Genomic DNA, 18,975 nt, shown 5'->3' on the forward strand with positions numbered 1-18,975 from the left:
AGGCCTACATGGCGTCTGTTTCTTGGCCTGGTCCACCTTTTTGGGCTGACAACATTAAATTAAATCAAGCTTAGTTTTTAATTTTGCTTCTGAAGTGTGGCTCTTGGATGCTATCAGGATTCAAGTGCACCCTTCAGACTGGGAGATAAATGTGCACTCACACTGAAATGTTAGCTTAGCTCCATCATGGTCTGTTTCTACAATTTCCCTCCAGATAAAACTTCTGCTTAGCGTGAGGTATTCTCCTTCCTTTCTGGATTGATTCATAGACTTACTTAAGAGACCAGCTTTGAATTAAATTATCCTGATGCGAAGTATCTTTTAAGCATCTCTGCCATTTTTATCCCCCCTCGCAGCTGATGAATTGTAGCAGAATTACTTTTTCCATTTTTCAGGTTTATCTCAGTTTATTTTCAGTTTGTAAAAAAAATACCCTTTTTTAAAAAAAAAGTGTATGAGAGAAGGTGAATGAGAATGAGAATATGAATTATGGAGGCATATGGGGCAAATCATCCATTATGGTAATTTCTAAGATTGACTGTTTGCATTGTAAGGAACTGAAAAGATGTTTAAGGTGTTCCCAACAGGCAGCATGAAATGAAATTTGTCAGGGCATAAAAGGTTTTATTTCTTCTTTTCTAGCAGAGCCCCACAGCTTCCATTCAAATTAGCCTTTGCCTATTTTTCCCAAGGGCTCAATGTGCTGATTGCTTTAGCAGCGAAGCTAGAAAGCTGACAGAGTTGTTAAAGATGGGGAAGAGAGATTGAAGTGACTGCTATGAATTAAAACTTGTTTGTTTCAATTCCAGTTAAAGAGAGATAACAAGAACTGAATCGGATCCCTGAATGGCTTCCCACTTAAGGCCAGGGGCTGGATATGACAGGGTTTACCAAATGTGGTGGTGTTTAGCTCTTTTCTGCTTTATTTGTTCTTTTGCACCGTTGGAAGTCAAGTGGGGGCATTTGGCACTTGGGCCGCGCCCTCTCTTCTGTCCTTGGGACACTCGGAGTGTGTGAAGAGACACAACTGGCATGTTCCAAGTGACCTCTCTGTTTCTTGGCGCAGGCCTCTGAAAATGGCTTTTGTGTTTTGGAATGAACTCGTCTTTCAATAATAAACTCAATAAACTTCAATAAATTCTTCTGTCCTCTCTGTACAGTAGACCCACACAAAGCAAAGCTTTCTTCCAAGCATCGATGGCCACACAGTCAGACTTGGCCCTAGGTGCTGAGTGTCAGACGCAATGTGCTAGTTACCATGCAAGTCAGGGTTCGTACAGGCACGTGGTCTCTGGCATGTGCTGCAGAGGGACAGAGGACCACTTTGAAACACCAGAGAAACAGTCGCAACAGAATAACAGAATACCAGAGTTGGAAGGGACCTTGAAGGTCTTCTAATCCAACCCTCTACTCAAGCAGGAGTCCCTATATCATTCCAGAAAAATAGCTGTCCAATCTCTTCCAGTGTTGGAGCACCTACAGCTTCTGGAGGGAAGCTGTTCTGCTGATTAATTGTTCTCACTGTAAGGTTTTTGATAGATTCACCTTTGTGAAACTAGACCAGTGTTTCTCAATCTCAGCAGTTTTAAGGTGTGGACTTCATCTCTGCTTCCGCTGAGTCATTGCCTACTACAATATGGATGGCCAATAAATTCAATAAAGACATAAATAAATTCATAAATGAGTTAATGAATGAATGAATAAATCCCTTAGAATTCCCCAGCCACATGTTGAATACTTAAACACTTTCTGCAAATCCACCTTAAGATACCTAACATTGTCTAAACTATCTTTCTTCTCACAATGCTTAGTGCTGATGACATTAATAAATTGGTGTAAGTAGGGAAGTACCAACAGTTAATTTCGTTCTTCAGCTTTATTTTAAAATTAGGTGAAACAGGTCTTTTCCATGCATCAGATCAACAGCTAAGCATGTAGACAATTTCCTTTAAAAAAAAAGTACATTTTTAACTGCTTGAGTAACAAGATGACTTTGCTTTGCTTGGCAGTAGAAGACATAAGATAAGCCGGGTTATAACAAGGGAACCTGCGCAAATCCACAGCCCAAGGTCGTCTTTGTAATGACAACTGTTTTAGATTGGACACATTTTCACTTACAATGTTTATAAGCCAATTATTTTGACTGGCTACATTCTATGAACCGGGCTTATTGTTCTGTCACCAATAATTGGAAGGCACCAAATTGCATTTCATCATCTCGGTAATAGTAATTATAATAGCCATAATATTTTTAAAAGGCCTATTTGTGCAGCTGTGCCTTCTGTCAAACTTTATTCGAAAATATTATGTACAATTATGTCTTCAAAGTTTTAATGGGGCTGTTCTGTGCCTGAAGGCTGCCTTTTGTGATCATGACACTGATGGCTAAGCCGGTCCTATGACAGAGAAGGAGGTATTTCAAGGAAATGTATTTGTTGATTCAATGCGTAGGGCTTCCCAAAATGTCAGGCAACTCCTTATATAGTACACTGCATAATTTTCTCTCTTTGGAGAAGTCTAAAGCCCTTGGAATCGGTTCAGTCGAAAGGGTTCATTATTGTAATTGTAGCGCAAACAGGAAGGCCACATAAATATGGCAAAACCACTGCTCTCTATCTAGAGAGGGCTGTTAAGTTGGAGGGCTTAATAGCCCTCACACGTGATTCCGAAATGGACCAAATGGAGGCGCACATTTAGCCCTTCCCTTAAAACTCTGGTGTCTTTCTGGAGTCACAGGGAACCCGTGAATGATCCTTTGGAATCAAATATGAAGCTCTGTCCAAGCTGAAATACAGGATCTCTAAAGCATTTGGCTGAATTTGAAGAGCTCCAGTGGAAAAGAAGCATCCCATTTTCCAAGGCCACCTCCTCCATTAGTTGACATCTCTTATTAGCAGGACATTCTTCCTGCTAATATCTGATTCAGCTTTCCATTGTTTCTGGTCCTGCCTGCAGGACCAACAGAGAACAAGTCCCCTCTTCCTCTTTTCGATCTCCTCTGTCCTCTTCTGCATTGCCCATTCCTGAAGCCGTTTCTTCTAAGATTTGTTTTTCAGATCTTCTTCTGGACTTCCTCCACTTGAACGGTGATCATTTTAGGTTGCGGGGCCCAGAACTGGACATAATAATGCTAGTACAGCAGAGCAGAGTACATTAGCTAATAGATTGCAGTAGTCTAGAGCTGGAAAGTTACATAACTTATACCAGACCTGTGAATATATATATCATATATTTATATGAAGGCTTATGAAAAAAAAACGATACCATGTTAACCTTCCTCTGCCCTGTGTTCTCCGGCAAGTGATTTTTGCTAACTCCACTTTGTTATCCTAACCAACGAAAGTCCTGCTGGGAGCATATATTTACAGAAGACACCAACGAGCGATGTTTACACGTTCTTGGTTCATTCTCTCACAGACTTGCTGCTTTCGAACAGCTGCGTTCCATTCCTGGGCTCAATGGAGGGACTGGATTTTCGGACCCTGCTGCTTGATGAAGAGAGGGGTCATCTCCTGCTCGGTGCTAAGGACCACATCTTTCTGCTCAGCTTAGTTGACTTAAACAAAAATGGAAAAAAGGTCAGTTTATCTTTGTATATATCCATATTTACAGAATCAATAGGTCTGTCTCTTCATCAATCTGCTTCCTCCCGGTAATTTCGTGAAAAGCTCGGATCATTTGTCCTGGGCCATCATGTGGGTTTAATAATCCAACCTCCCATGGTTACATAGCTTGCTTTTAATAAACTGGGTTTGTCAGCCCGCAGACCCCTCGGAGCAGGAAAGCAATATAATAGGATAAATATCAGCTGGACTTTTGCCCTCGATGGAGCTAGAATGTAAACAGTTGTAACATCTTGCTCTGTCTTTCCCCATGTATTATGACAGCTACATGCAAACAAGGTCAGTCTTCATGCAGAAACACTCATATTTCACTTTGCTTCTACGTATTGATACAAGAGAAAGAAGGAACAGATTCTTATTGTTAGAAGTCATCAAAAACACACTGAGGCCCTTACAGTTAATAGGGGGGAATGCATCACATTTGATTTAGCTTAGTACCTCTTTTGTTCCAGAACTGATTCTAGTTCCATTGCAGAACTAGTTCCTTCTTTTGAAAAGGAGCCGGAAAATGTTTATGTGCAGTGATATATCTATTTTTAAGGGATGCGGTGGCTCAGTAGGTTAGGACGCTGAGCTTGTCGATCAGAAGGTCGGCAGTTTGGCGGGTCGAATCCCGAGTGCCACGTAACAGAGTGAGCGCCTGTTACTCATCCCAGCTTCTGCCAACCTAGCAGTTCGAAAGCACTTAAAAATGCAAGTAGAAAAATATGGACCACTACAGTGGTAAGGTAACAGCGTTCCGTGTGCCTTTGGCGTCTAGTCATGCCGGCCACATGACCATGGAGACATCCTCGGACAAGCCTCTTCAGCTTTGAAATGGAGATGAGCACCGGCCCCTAGAGTCAGAAACGACTAGCACGCATGTGCGGGGGAACCTTTACCTTTACCTTTTTATATCTCTTTTTAGTTTCTTAATGCTTGTTTGTCCAAGAAACATTTAAAAAATACATTTCCCTTACAATCTCTTTTTTAAAATAGACCACGTACCTGTAGAAGATGACCAGGCTGTAACCGAGGGAAGGGGGGGGTCAAATGCCTCATAAGACACGAGTCCCTGTGTGTCCCCTGCAGGAGATCGAAGTCCAGCCCACCTTGAATGCCTCCCTTATCTCCCACTCATTTCCTTTAAGAGCCAGTTGGCGAGATTCTTCTGGAGCAGGGGTGTCAAACTGCCAGCCCGCTGGCTGGTTGCATCACGCAGAAGCCACACAATGTGAAAAAAGTCATGATATATTGCAACACATCATATGACATGGCGAGTTTGACACCCATGTTCTAGAGAGCTTAAGCTTGCAATAAATCCTTATATACCTTTGAACTGCTTGAATCTCCTGATTTCCCCATCACTTGGCAGTACCTTTTAAAGTTACGTACTGTACTGTGGGGAAATAGGCATGTTTTAATGGCCGCTGCATTGAGTTATCATCTGATACATTCAATCAATCCATCAGTTGGTGATAGGTGGCTAAATCGCATGGATTGCTTTGCAGCGTGATATATCTGCTCCTGTCAATCTGGCAGATGAATGCACGTTTGCATTGTATATATCAGTGGTGGAGAACCTATGGCACGCGTGCCAGAGGGGGCACTCAAGCGCCTCGCTCTTTGGCTAAGATTTTACAGGAAAAAGCCATTTCTCAAGCCCCTTCCTAGCCAAAACAAGCCTCCGGAGAGAGCATGCTGTTTTCAGCTTTCAATTATATCAAATCTGGCACCAGCAACATACTAACAGATGACCTGAGTGCTGCATGTGTTGCTCTCAAATTTACAAAGTATAAGCCAAGGTTAGACAAATTATCAGCATGCATACAACAGCAAAAATCACATTCATTGCTCAAAAGCATGCCGAATGCAAACTTTTACCTTTCAGTAAAAACTTGCTTGTGTCATTGAAAGCTTTGTTATTGTGTTTTCTTTTAAGACAAAAGATGTTAATGTAGGAGTTGTTTTTTTCTAAACTAAAACCTCAGTATTCAGATTAAATTGCCGTGTTGGCACTTTACGATAAATAAGTGGGTTTTGGGTTGCAGTTTAGGCACTTGGTCTCTAAAAGGTTCACCATCACTAGTATATATATTGTTCCCTAACATGGTTTGTCAAAGTCCATGGTGAAGATTTATTTGGAAAAGCAAGCATGTAATAGTTTAGGAAATATGAACTGGGAAATATGAACCATGGCCTCCACTTCCTTACCTTCACTGAAGAATTGTTTCCAAAATTAGGAACTTATAACTGCCAAATGAATAGCCTGCATTCAAGGCTAAATTTCTAAATTAGAATTCATTGTTCCCCTTTCAAATTGAGCCCCTCCCCCAACACACACCTAAAGCAAAGTTGTTGACAAAAGCAGGCTTCTTCAGTAACTAAAAAAAAAGATAGCTCTCGACTTAATAGTTCAGTTAGTGACCATTGAAAGTTACAACGGCACTGGGAAAAAATGACTTATGGCCGTTTTTCACACTTATGACGCAGCATCCCCAAAGTCACATGGTCAAAATTTGGAAGCCTGGAAACTGACTCACATTTACGACGATCACAGGGTCCCAGGGTCATGCAATTCCCTTCGGCGCCCTTCTGACGAGCAAAGTCAATGGGGAAAGCCAGATTCGCTTAACAGCTGTGTTACTAACTGAACAACTGCAGTGATTCACTTAACAACTGTGGCAAGAAAGGTTGTAAAATGCAGTGGTTCACTTAACAACAGAAATGTTAGGCTCAAGGACTACCTGTATTGTCGTAAACCTTTCCTATCAACCCACCATTTCACACAAGAGCAATTTCAGGTTTTCTTAAGAAGACATGAAGACTAAGGTTTTATCCTAGGGTTATGAAATAACTTTTATGAGGATAAACACAGACAGTCACACACGCACACACACACACACACACACACACACCAAACCCTACACGAGACACAATTTCCTAAATTATGCCAAACTGCAAGTTGTTGCTATAGTCTTTATTTCTTCTTTGGCTTTGTTGTCAGGAGTCCCAGGCATGTTAGATGGGAAGCAGATGCGCTGAGTGATAACCCCTTCCTATAAAATTGTAATGTGCCTTTGGTATAATTCAGAGTGACTTTACTATAATCAAGTAGCTGTTCGAGATTTCACGGAAGAATACGTATTGATACATTTAAGAAGAAAAACAGGAGAACTTTTTTGTTGTTGTTGTTGGCTATTCTAAATTGCGTATTTCAAAGAAAGAAGAGAATGCATGGACTCAAATCAGCCTCAGACTAGACTTTAAAAGAAATTCGTTTGGATGCAGTCATCCTTTTTGGAGCACTTGCCATTTCTTTCTTGGTGTGCTTCTGATGGTTTCTTATGGTTTATGAGTGTGAATTCCTCAGTAAGCATGCTGATTGTCATATTTGCAGCTATTTTATTTGATGGATACCACTAGCTCACCCTCTCCCTAATGTAGCAGAGGGAGCAATGTTTCAAAAATGATCCAACAAGGTAAAATCATGGAGACATTGGTCTGTGGAGTCCCTGGTACTCTCTGAGCCTGTTTTTTTTTTTTTGCTTGCAGATGTTTCATTACCCAAGTACAGGGGGTCTTCAAACTTGGCCCTTTTATGACTTGTGAACTTCAACTCCCAGAATTCCTCAGCCAGCATGCCTGGCTGAGGAATTCTGGGAGTTGAAGTCCACAAGTCATAAAAGAGCCAAGTTTGAAGACCCTTGCTCAAGTAGGTAACAGCATCAGTGTCTCTTCTATTGAGACATCAGGCCCAAGTTGTTTAACCTTGGCAACTTTAAGATACATGGATTTCAATTCCCAGAATTCCCCATCCAAAATGGCTGGCTGGGGAATTCTGGGAGTGGAAGTCCATTCTGACTGGGAAATTCTGGGAGTGGAAGTCCACTTATCCTAAAGTTGCCATGGTTGGGAATAGGGCATTAGAGTGTAATGAAGTGAGGTAGATCCACTTCAGGGAAGCAGTTCAGACCATGAAGGTAACATGGTTCTTTTCTGAAGTCAAGAAGCCACGTGTTTCACCTCAGAAAACCAGTTTGGGTGGACCGGAACTGCTTTAGACACATGCTGCAAGAACTGTCAGCCTTCTTCTCCTTAGAGCAGGGGTGTCAAACTCGCCATGTCACGTGACATGTTGTGACGTATGGTGACTTTTTTCCCCTTGCCAGACCCAGGTTGGGCACAGCTTCCACATGATGCATCCGGCCTACGAACTGGCAGTTTGACACCCCTTTTCTAGAACTTCTAGGCTGGAGGTCAAGATGTGTGGGAAAGGCAACTCTCAGCCATGCTGGATGGCTAGGAAGTCAGAGAATTGCAGTTCAATACATCTGAAGAATGCCTGGTTAGAGTGTCTTGGCTTATCCCATGTAGAATCTATGTTCCAGTTGAAATACTGAAGGTTAAGCCTAGTTATCTGCCTCACAGTTCAACTCTGTTACCAAAACAAGTTCATTCCTGAGGATTTTTCAGACTGCCAAGAGGTTTTCAAACTTTTCCTCTGTAGGCCTTGCTTTTCCTTGGATGTGGTTAGTCAGGCAGCCTCATGGGCTTCTGTTTAGTTTTGCAGCTGGGCCCATCTGTTTCTGATAAGTTTCTCCCTGACCTTTGTCGTGAGCCACTAGTGCACAGCAGCATATTGGAAGGTGAGCTCCTGTTCTAAATTATTTTCCCCGAATAGAGGTCTCAGAGGGACCTATAGGTGCTTGGGTCTTTTGGCAACCAGCCTACCTTTTTAAGTACCTCTGCATCTCTTTCTGTTTTGCACTTCCAACCACGATTTTTATGTCCGTCAAGCCCGTGTGAAAGGCACCGGGCTGGATAGATACTTCCTGGAGGCAGAATGAGTGTCAGAATGTAATGTTTGTGTTGTGCTGTGTTCGTAAAGACAGGTTTGTCTTGGCTAGATGCCACCTGGTTGCTTCAGAGCTTCCTCTAGATGAGGAAACATCATCCTTTGGGACAAGCCAGTCCTTCACTTGCCTTGAGATTGCGTCATCGGACAAAATCCCCTCCATATGGGAGAAACCCCTTAAATCAGAATGATGTATGAAATGCTTCCCTGCAGTGATTGGACAGAGGATGAATGCAAAGCGAGAACACAGAGAAAAAAAAATCTGGCCTTTAACATCACATGAGAAGATGGAGTGCCCTAGAATGGAGATTTGGGACTATGGAATAAGGGACAGCCATTTTTTTTTAAATTAGTGAGGATGCCTCTGTGTACAGACGCCCATCAATAAATGATGTTCTACCTTATAAATCTTCAGAAAATAGATGTTAAGTCCAAAAAGAAGCGGTCAGCTTGAGCAATTCGCTAGGGAAGCCTTGAGCTGCTCACCAGCTAAATGATGCAAAGCTGATACTTGGAATGTTTATGCCTATTCTGAATATCAGGGCAGATATTTGGTTACAACAGTGTGCCAGGATAGATCCTTCACAGTTTCCAGTTTGTCCACAAAATGACGCTGCAGTTCCGTGATTTCACCACAATGACAGAGTATAGTTCGCTAAGAGCCCTCCCTAAATCCCGGGTGGAAGGCTCATTTAAAATATTTATTTATCTTGACATGTTTGTTGCTTGTTTTTTAAGAAGTTTTGTTACTCAGGAATGTAAACAGGGATTCAGCACACCAGACATAGTGGAGTTGATGTTGACATTCACCCCCGGTCTGCTGTGATGTGCTGCTATCGAAGAACAACAAAATGTTGACAAGCTGCCAACGCTAAAGGCCTGTGAAAGCCAGATGTAATTGATGTGCATCTGGGCAAAGAATAAGTAGAGGGAACTCCCTTATTTTGAGCAAGCTGTTTTAGAGAAGGCTAAATACTGTGAATACCAATAAATAATAATAATAATAATAATAATAATAATAATAATAATAATAATAACAACAACAACAACAACAACAACAACAACAACAATAATAAAGTTGGAAGGGATCTTGGAGGTCATCTAGTCCAACCCCCTGCTCAGGCAGGAAGCCCTATACCATTTCAGACAAATGGCTGTCCAGTCTCTTCTTAAAAACTTCCAGTGTTGGAGCATTCACAGCTTCTGGAGGCAGGTTGTTCCACTGGTTAATTGTTCTAACTGTCAGGAAGTTTCTCCTTAGTTCTAGGTTGCTTCCCTCTTTGATTAGTTTCCATCCGTTGTTTCTTGTCCTGCCTTCAGGCACTTTGGAGAATAGCTTGACTCCCTCTTCTTTGTGGCAGCCCCTGAGATATTGGAGCAGTGCTGTCCTGTCCCCCCTCGTCCTTCTCTTCGTTAAACTAGACATACCCAATTCCAGCAACCGTTCCTTATATGTTTTAGCCTCCAGTCCCCTAATCATCCTTGTTGCTCTTCTCTGCACTCTTTCTAGAGTCTCGACATTTTTTTTTACATTGTGGTGACCAAAACGGGATGCAGTATTCCAAGTGTGGCCTTACCAAGGCATTGTAAAGTGGTATTAACACGTCATCTGATAAGTCCAAGGAGGTGGACTTTCTTTGCTTTGTCCCTGAAGTGATCTTAGATCCATCCTTGTTAATATCCAAGAAATCCTTCAAAACCTGGCTTTGTTATCGGGTCTGGAGCTCCAGGGCACCGGTGACATTCTAAAATGGCTCCATCACTCAGTGGACAATTCAGAACCTTGGTGGCCCAGCGGTTAGAGTGTAGCATTGCAGGCAAACTCGCTGCTCACTGCCTGGAGTTCGATCCTGATGGGGCTCAAGGTTGACTCAGCCTCTCATCCTTCTGAGGCCAGTAAAGTGAGGACCCAGATCGTTGGGGGCAGCTTAGAGAGAGCTTTTAAAGCACCACGGAGCGGTATATAAGTTTAAGCACTATTGCTATTCACTCTCTGCTGTTTCTTGTGGTTTGCCTATTTCAATGTAAATCATGGTTTTTATATTTTTATAATGATTATTTTTATACTTTTTTTTCTACTTAATTGTTGTACGCCACCCAGAGTCACTTCTGAAATATGGGTGGCCGTATAAACCTAATGCACAAATCAATAAAAATATTTAGCTCAGTATTTTCCATTTGAGTCATCCATGAGCCATGAAGATGCAGAAGGCGTCTTGGTAGCACCTTTGTTAACTAGCAATTTCGCTAAAAAGCATACACTTTGATGAGCTGAACTCACGAACCTCTATGCCTCTTAATAAAATTTGTCAGTCAATAAAGCTACTGGCCAGATGCCTTCTGATTTCTGTCTGTCACAGGCTGACATGGCTTAGAATTGGTACTGGGAAAAAGAAAATCTGTTCACCTGGGAATTCTCTGCCAAAAGGAATAAAGACGAGTGAGCCATACAAGCAACTTAATTTTTCAAGCACATTTCAGCCCCTGTACATATAACTGGAGACTCTCAGCACTACGGAGAGAGACTCAGACCTGGTCTCTGAGTCGTGACTTGCTCTTTGAAGCCAAAAATACCCCCAAAACCCCACATCTGATTTCCATTCTCCTCTTCTGTAGCCATCTGACACTTACATTCCATCCATGTGGACAACGGTAAATCCATCACTAAGTGAGCTACTAGTTTTCTGCATGGAAAACGTGTCGCTCTACATATTGTGAGTTGCAGCTTCACTTATACGTTGAGTTGCAATCTCAGTATTAAAAGCAGCGGGTCATTTTTTTCCCCCTCTAAATACAACGGGGAACTTTCTGAGCCATCCCTCACTGTCTCCGCTTTCCTTTTGAAAAGGAATCATAAATCAACCCAATGAAAATATCCACTGCTCCCATCACGTGTGGCTCATTAGCTCCAGATTTATGGAATGGCTGGTGTTTTCCCTTCCATCTGGAGGATTCTGTTCTTCCTGCAAGGGGAACCCACAGAGGAAAAGCTTATTGATGGCCATGATGATCATGAGGTCTGAGTTACATATTGTTCCTGGTGTCAAAGGCTGCCTGCAGTGAAACAGGAGTAAAAGCAGCCACTGCTTCATATCCTAGAGCAGGGGTGTCAAACTCAATTTCATTGAGGGCTGCATCAGCATTGCGGTTGCCCTCAGGGCGCTGGGTGGGTATGGCCAGGGTGGGCGTGGCCTACTGGGTGGGCATGGCTAGAGTGCGTATGGCCTACTGGGTGGGCATGGCCAGCTCTACATCGTTGGCATCAAGGGTGCCTATGGAGGCCTGGGCAGGAGTGGGACAGATCTGAGGGTCTCTGGCGGAAGGAGGGTCTCTGGGCCAGGGCCAAGGCAGTGGGGGCCGTTCCCTCACTGTTTCCAGGATGGCTTCGCAGGCCACATGAAACCACTTCGCGGGCCAGATCTGGCCCCAGGGCCTTGTGTTTGACATGTCTGTCCTAGAGCAGCAGAATACGAGAGTTGGAAGGAATTGTTGAATCCAGCCACAGTTTGTCCTGGGCAGATGACCATCTAGTTTCTACCTGGTGAAGAAAGCCACCAGCCTTCTGGATTGGTCATACGGTATTATATTATAAAGGCTTCTTCCATTCCCCCAACAGTCACTTTGAATCTGCCTCCCAAAAGTTTTTGTCCTGTAATCTAGAACAAGAGTGAATCATCCTATTTCAAAAAGGGTGATGACTTGGTTGATGTTTCTAAAGGCTAAACCAGGGGTAGGCAACCTTGGCTCTTTTATGACTCATGGACTTCAAGTCCCAGAATTCCTGAGCCAGCAACGCTGAGGGGAAAGGGAGAGGTTTCCAAGCTGAGCCATGCTGGCTCAGGAATTCTGGGAGTTGAAGTCCACGAGTCATAAAAGAGCCAAGGTTGCCTACCCCCGGGCTAAACCAACTCAGGATCCAATCCAAGTCAGTCACCAGGACTAAAGATTTTATTCTTCCAAGTTTTGGGACTCATGCTGGAACCCATTCTCAGGGAACTTCTCTTTCTGTCTCCAGAATATGGCACTGGGATCATTCATACCCTGCCCTTTTGTTTATGTAATCTTTGAAGATAGTTTGCAACGATCTGAAAAAAAGAGAACATAAATAATAAGAATAAAATGGATACAGTTGAAATCAAAGACAAAATTTAAAATTCATGTCATTGAAGGACAGTTATAAATTTGGCTCAATTTTTTTCTAGCGATAGCAAAATGTACATCCTTAGGGAGCAGGCCCTATTCATACTCTGAGTAGGCCTAAATAGTGATTACATCATAAAATCGTATATATTTACAAATAAGTATCATTATAAGTGAATGTGAGTACCAGATCTCAAAGTTTATTCTAAGTGTTGTTTATCTTTATTTTTACAGTCATTAATTATCAAGGCACGCTTTGATGTAGGCATAGAATGTAATGTGTGTACAGTATCGTTAGACCTAATCTTTCTCAAAAATAAAGCCCCAAATTAAACTACCCAATAAATGAAATAAAACCCTTTTTTTAAAAAAAAAAAAAGGGAAAAAATAATAATCCGAGGCAATTGGGTGGGGAATGGGAGGAGGACATGGAAGACAAGAAGTTATTTTTTAAGATATTCAGGCATTTCATTTCCCTGCAATTATATATGTTTTGAGATATAGGTAGTACACCCAACTAATGGATGCCTCTCCATGAGGCAAAAACATTTTTAATGCTTTCAGGGCTTTATATAAGAATTTTAATTTTAAAGGTAGCTGCCAATTTCATATTTTATTTTATTGAATGTGCTTAATAGCTTGTTAAATATTTTACCTTCTTTCACATAGGATTTTAGCATAGTGAAAGCCAGGAAAATCTGGTGACAATCAGTGTTTTAAAAACTAATGCATCGTTCTTGTCCATGACTGAAATCTTTACAAAATTCATGAGATTGCTGTGGGGGCAAATGACACCTTTCAGCTGGGGGGGGGGAAACACCAGGAGTCCTGTCCATGTTTTAAGCCAGCACCTTTCAGCTGGGGGAGGGACATACCAGGGGTCCTGTCCACGTTTTAAGCCAGCTCCTTCCCTATTGTAGATCTGGGCCTGCACAGAGGGTGGTGGAGGTTTAGTAATATACTGTATCATGCTTGCATTGAGGTTCTCGGATGCTGATGTAATAGAGAAGTGAATGTATAAATATATTTTAAGTCAAGAATAACAAAATCATCTGATCCTAAGACCCATGTCTAAATGAATTGCAGATACTTTGGCCCGCAGCAAAGGAAAAAGTGGATTTATGTAAACTAGCCGGGAAAGATGCCCATGTAAGTATATTGCTTTTTTCCCCCCTCAGTTTTACGATTACAATCTGTACATTGGTGGAATCAGGTGACTTGAAATGAATTTGGTTGTTAACTTCTCTTTTATTTGATCTAGCAAAGCTTCTGCTGTTGATCTCATGGTGGTGTTGGCATAACGACGTCTCTGAGGGCTATCTGACTCATGGTTTACTCAGCCCAGTTTGCACCACCCCAAACCCTAAAATAGAAGGGGCTTTCTGGCCACACTTAAAGGGCTGTGTGTCCTTTACCACAAAAAGAGGCACATTGATTTCCCCTGCAGCAATAAATAAAACGATTAGTCAAAAATGTTGCCACCGTCAAAGCAGGAGCCATTTTTTGTTTGGATTCATGCTCTGCTGAAGATTTCTTCTGCATTTTTCAATGTTTTTAAATCTCTCTGCTCCTGACACCGACAGGGCCTGTAGGAAGATGTTGCATTCAGATGTTGGTTTGGCCAAGAGTAGTTAGCCCACACCGCTATCTCATGGCAGCCCAATCATGCAAATGGAAATCAGGTCAAAGAAGAAAAAAGCATTATTGCCCTTTGTCATGGAAAGCGCACTTGAATATATTCTTTGTCCCCTCCAAGATTTATTATTTCACAGAATCAGAGTTGGATAACTTGAAAAGGATCTTACAGATCATCTAGTCCAGGAGATACAAAAATAACTATCCAGCCTCTCCTTAACCAGAATCTAACGGTTTAAACCAGGAATGTCCAACCGTGGCAACTTTAAGACTCAAGGACTTCAATTCCCAGATAGTAAGACTGGTCGAGGAATTCTAGAAGTTGGTCTATAGATTTTAAAGTTGCCGAGGTTGGACATTCCTGGTTTAAACCCATGTTGTTGTTGTTTTGTCTTTTGGGGAAAAAAAATCAGAGTAATCCTGTCCAATTTTGATGCTAGACAAAGTTATCAATGGCTTTTTGTAGGTTTCTCTTCTTTGTAGCCCAACTACATTCAACCCTTCCATTCTTTGGAATGAAATCTCTGATCAAGCTGCAGTTCGTCCATGGCCTTCCTAAAATGTGATGTCCAGAATTAGACACAAGGTTTTGGGAGCAGGCTGACCAATGTATACTGAAGAGGGATCAGAATGCTTTTTTTTAAAAAAAAAAAACTTGAATTCTTTCATTTCACTCTCCTTTCTCTTTTATGTTTCCATCTGGTATTCTGACTAGAAGAAAGATTTGTTTCTTTTTGCTAAAAAAAAAAAACCTCTTTCATCGTCAATCCCCTAATGACATTACAGCATGTGGAAGGTTGTAGTGGAAACGTTATGAGGATGTAATTTGCTGTAAGAGGCCGCTTTAGGATGATCAGGAAGAGAGAAAGGAAGATGGAATTGAAAATGCTGCAACCTGCTTCTTCTCATACATCACCTGGACATGGTTTTTCCCCCCTTTTTTCAGCCTATGTTGTCCCTCTTCAAAGTCAATATTGAAACATCTTCAGTAACATCAACTGCCAGATCTTTTCCCAGACCCCCACACCATAAATGACTTAAATTGATTTTCCAGCTGATTGTCCTCCCTTTGAGGGCAATCTAGCTGTTGAGAAGTCATTGTAGACAAATTTTCATCATGATGTATTTGTTTGATGCAGTTCCTGGATGCCGCTGTCTTCCTGTTCTGTCTGAACTATGTCCAGCTCTTCTCTCTTGTTTTCCCCCCCCTCTCTCTCTCTCTGTCTCTCTGTCTCTGTCTCTGTCTCTGTCTCTCTCTCTCTCTCTTTCCATCCCTTCTCATGGCAGATGGTTGAGATGAACTTTCCCTGACATCTGCAGGTGCCATTTTATTCCTAGATTGCAGGAAACTTCAGATCGTCTCAAGATCCAGGAATAGTGGTGGAGCAAGCCTCCCTCTCCCCTTTGCTGTAGCGACATTCTTTTCGTTCACCCTTGTAGACCTAGCCAGATGAGGGGAATAATAATAATAATAATAATAATAATAATAATAATAATAATAATAATAATAATAATAATAAGTAGTAGTAGTAGTAGTAGTAGTAGTAGTAGTAGTAGGAAGGGACCTTAGAGGTCATCTAGTCCAACCCCCTGCTCAGGCAGGAAACCCTATACCTTTTCAGGCAAATGGCTGTCCAGTCTCTTCTTAAAAACTTCCAGTGTTGGAGCATTCACCACTTCTGGAGGCAGGGTGTTCCACTGGTTGCAGCAATCTTTTTCTCCTTGGGCCTCAGCATGCCTTCTAGACCACATCCTTTGCAACCAGCAAGCAGCGGCCAGCCAAAGAGCTGTCTGTGTTTCACAGAGACTCCTTCTGCTACCAAGCCATGCTGATATTCCCATCCTGCTCAGCTAATCATGGGGTTTTTGTCTGGCTAGTAAAACACTATCCAGCCAGTTCTGGCCACTCCACCCACCACGACATGGATCCATCTGCCCGGACTTTCTTCCAAGTCTCCCTACGAACCTGCTTTTACAATGTGCCCTTTGCAGCTTTGGCTTGCAAAAGTCCTGCTTTTGGAAGGCCTGGATTTTCTACTGAGACCAGCGACACTTAAATGTGGGGTTTAGGGCTGTTTGCTGTTGCCGGCCACTCCAGCAGGAATGTGGATAAATGAGTTGTGAAATGAATTCAGCCCGGCTGGCTGGTGCTTGTGCTCTGCGGCTCTGCCATTTCTGACCAAGTTGGCTGTACTCGAGAAAAGAGAAAGATACGTCAAAAAGGTCGGATCGTGAAGAGAAGTTTTCTGTTCCAAAAAATCCCGGTATCTCTATCCGTGTTTCTTGCAGAATAAGGGATTTGCTGCACGGGAGGCTGTGAAATACATCCAAAATTCAAAGGAAAGTTATTAAGAGACAAAACTAGCAGTGGTAGTTGCTGTACGTTGCTCTGCCTGGAAATGCCCCCAGTGTGATGAATGAATAGGAGGGAAACCTGTGAAAAGGCAGGCTTCCTTTGCATTCTCCTTCTAACAAATATTTTTAAGCGGGGCTCTGACCCAGCAGATGTTGGGAGAGGCTACGTGATGAGCTTTGAGGACAATAATCAAGCAAGACGTGCTCAGACGCTGCTGTGTGACAAACACTGGCTTAGAGGGAAAGGGCAGCCTTCATTACAGAGTAATCCGCAGTAAGCAGATCCCCAGTTTCCACCCTCAGTCCTCTGAAGTCAGCAGGAGTTGACTTCAGGCGCAGTCCGTTCCTCAGCTCTTTCGATTCCTGCTGAAATTGAGCAAGACCTGAGCACAGGACACTTAAGACGGGAAGACTTCCAAATTGATATGATAGCAAAGGGCCAATTTTTGCTGTCCTTTGTGGTTGATTGAAAGAGAGCGGCTCTGGAGATGGCATAAAGGAATATGGTTAGTTCCCACAGGGTAATCAGAAACCTGCTCTTCTTGTTGTTGTTGTTAGCTGCGAAGTTGTGTCTGACCCATCCCGACCCCATGGACAACGTTCCTCCAGGCCTTCCTGTCCTCTACCATCTTCTGGAGTCCATTGAAGCTCACGCCTACTGCTTCAGTGACTCCATCCAGCCACCTCATTCTCTGTCATCCCCTTCTTCTCTTGCCCTCAACCTTTCCCAGCATTAGGGTCTTCTCCAGTGAGTCCTTCCTTCTCATTAGGTGGCCAAAGTATTTGAGTTTTAGCTTCAGGATCTGGCCTTCTAAAGAGCAGTCAGGGTTGATCTCCTGTAGGACTGACCAGTTTGATCGAGAAGGTGGGGAATGAAAAAAAATAAATAAATCTGCTAAAGCCAAACATTAAAGCCAATCTGATGAGCAATATGTTTGTAACTCTTCTGAGATGAAGCGGCTTAATATCCGTTTCCCCCCCCCCCCGCCATTGTCTGTTCCTGTCACATCTTGCTACATGTATCCATCTTCCTCACACAAGGTCTGACTCAAGACATTCTGCCAGTTCGGTTTGACCTTGTTATCATTCACAAGTAAGCCCATTGTTTGAGCGTTCATGGGTACAATAAGCAAGTGGGTGTCCAAAGCGATGCACCAGTTTTCATTACCCTTTCCATCCCCTTGTAAGCCTCCTTTCTTGGGAGAGCAGCAAGGCTTTATTGATTCAGACAACACAAAAACTCCAAGCAGGGTGTGAAAGCAATGGTTATTTTTCAATATAATGAACTCTGCTCACAAGCTGGTGATCTTACAAGATAAATGCAATTGCTCAGGGTTCTTTGTATCTTCCCTTAGCATTGTATGTAGCATATTGAACTGCCCTCTGGATGTTAATAATAGTTGATATGGTCTGTGCTTCTTTTCACAATAGACAGAATGTGCCAACTTTATCAGAGTCCTTCAGCCTTACAACAAGACTCATGTTTATGTCTGCGGTACAGGAGCTTTTCACCCAGTCTGTGGCTACATTGAGCTTGGAACACACAAAGAGGTAATTTAATCCTTCCCCAAATGGGCCATGACTTTTCCTAGCATCCATCATTTCCGTGGAAAATTTAAAAAGAGAGCACGAGCGAGCGAGAATCTAAGGCCTTGTAAAAATGATCTGACAGCCACTGCTGACAACCAGGCGGTGTGTCGTTTTTTACCAAATCATGTAAGAACTCATGTTCTCACATTTTTGAATATTGGTATGTTGGCAAACCTCTGGCTTAGATGAGGTGATTAATGTGGTTCGGTATAGACTTGCTTTTATCAGATGATTAATAGCCTCAAGAGCACATTTTAGCCTAGATGCCTTACAGGACCTTCGGCTAGCAGGGGGTGGTTGTAAATGAAAGGGAACACCCCCCCCCCGAATCCTTTTTGAATAGGCTCTGGGCAGAGTCTTCGGTCTAAAGCTGGATCATTCTATTTTGATGCCTGCTGAGCAAAGTTTCTCCTTGAAGCCACTCTGTGTATTTTGTCCATCTCTCAGCATTATGGATGAAAGGTGAAATTAGAATTGCAGAGTACATATTCAATAGTTATGGAGATGGAGAAAGAGGAGGAGGAGGGGGAGGAGGAGGAGGAGGAGGAGGAGGAGGAGGAGGAGGAGGAAAATTGTTACTAAACATCTGCTGTGAAACTGAAACATTTGGCCATCATCCCACTAAATCAAAATGGAAAGCAAAGCAGAAATACTTTATCTCTGTTGCCTTAGAACTGTATTTTTTCCCTCTGCGTAAATAAGGAAAATCTACAGTAGCACCACTTTTTTCTGTTTTGGTCTGTATCTTGGAAAGGCTAGGTAACTGCTATATTAATTTGGTTAATTATCAAGAAA

General features: G+C 42.5%; 1 protein-coding gene across 2 annotated transcripts in view; it reads left to right on the plus strand.

Annotated features, from left to right (window-relative positions):
- SEMA3D (semaphorin 3D) overlaps positions 1-18,975 on the plus strand; it is a 135,107-nt gene that overhangs the window by 44,138 nt on the left and 71,994 nt on the right. For both annotated transcript variants that reach the window (XM_083366266.1, XM_083366267.1), the window contains exons 3-5: positions 3,418-3,578; positions 13,687-13,749; positions 18,022-18,141. In XM_083366266.1, coding sequence (XP_083222392.1) covers positions 3,418-3,578; positions 13,687-13,749; positions 18,022-18,141 — 344 coding nt within the window. The remainder of the gene's footprint in view (positions 1-3,417; positions 3,579-13,686; positions 13,750-18,021; positions 18,142-18,975) is intronic.

The sequence above is a fragment of the Vipera ursinii genome (assembly GCF_947247035.1).
Source record: "Vipera ursinii genome assembly, chromosome: 6".
Lineage (NCBI taxonomy): Eukaryota > Metazoa > Chordata > Lepidosauria > Squamata > Viperidae > Vipera > Vipera ursinii.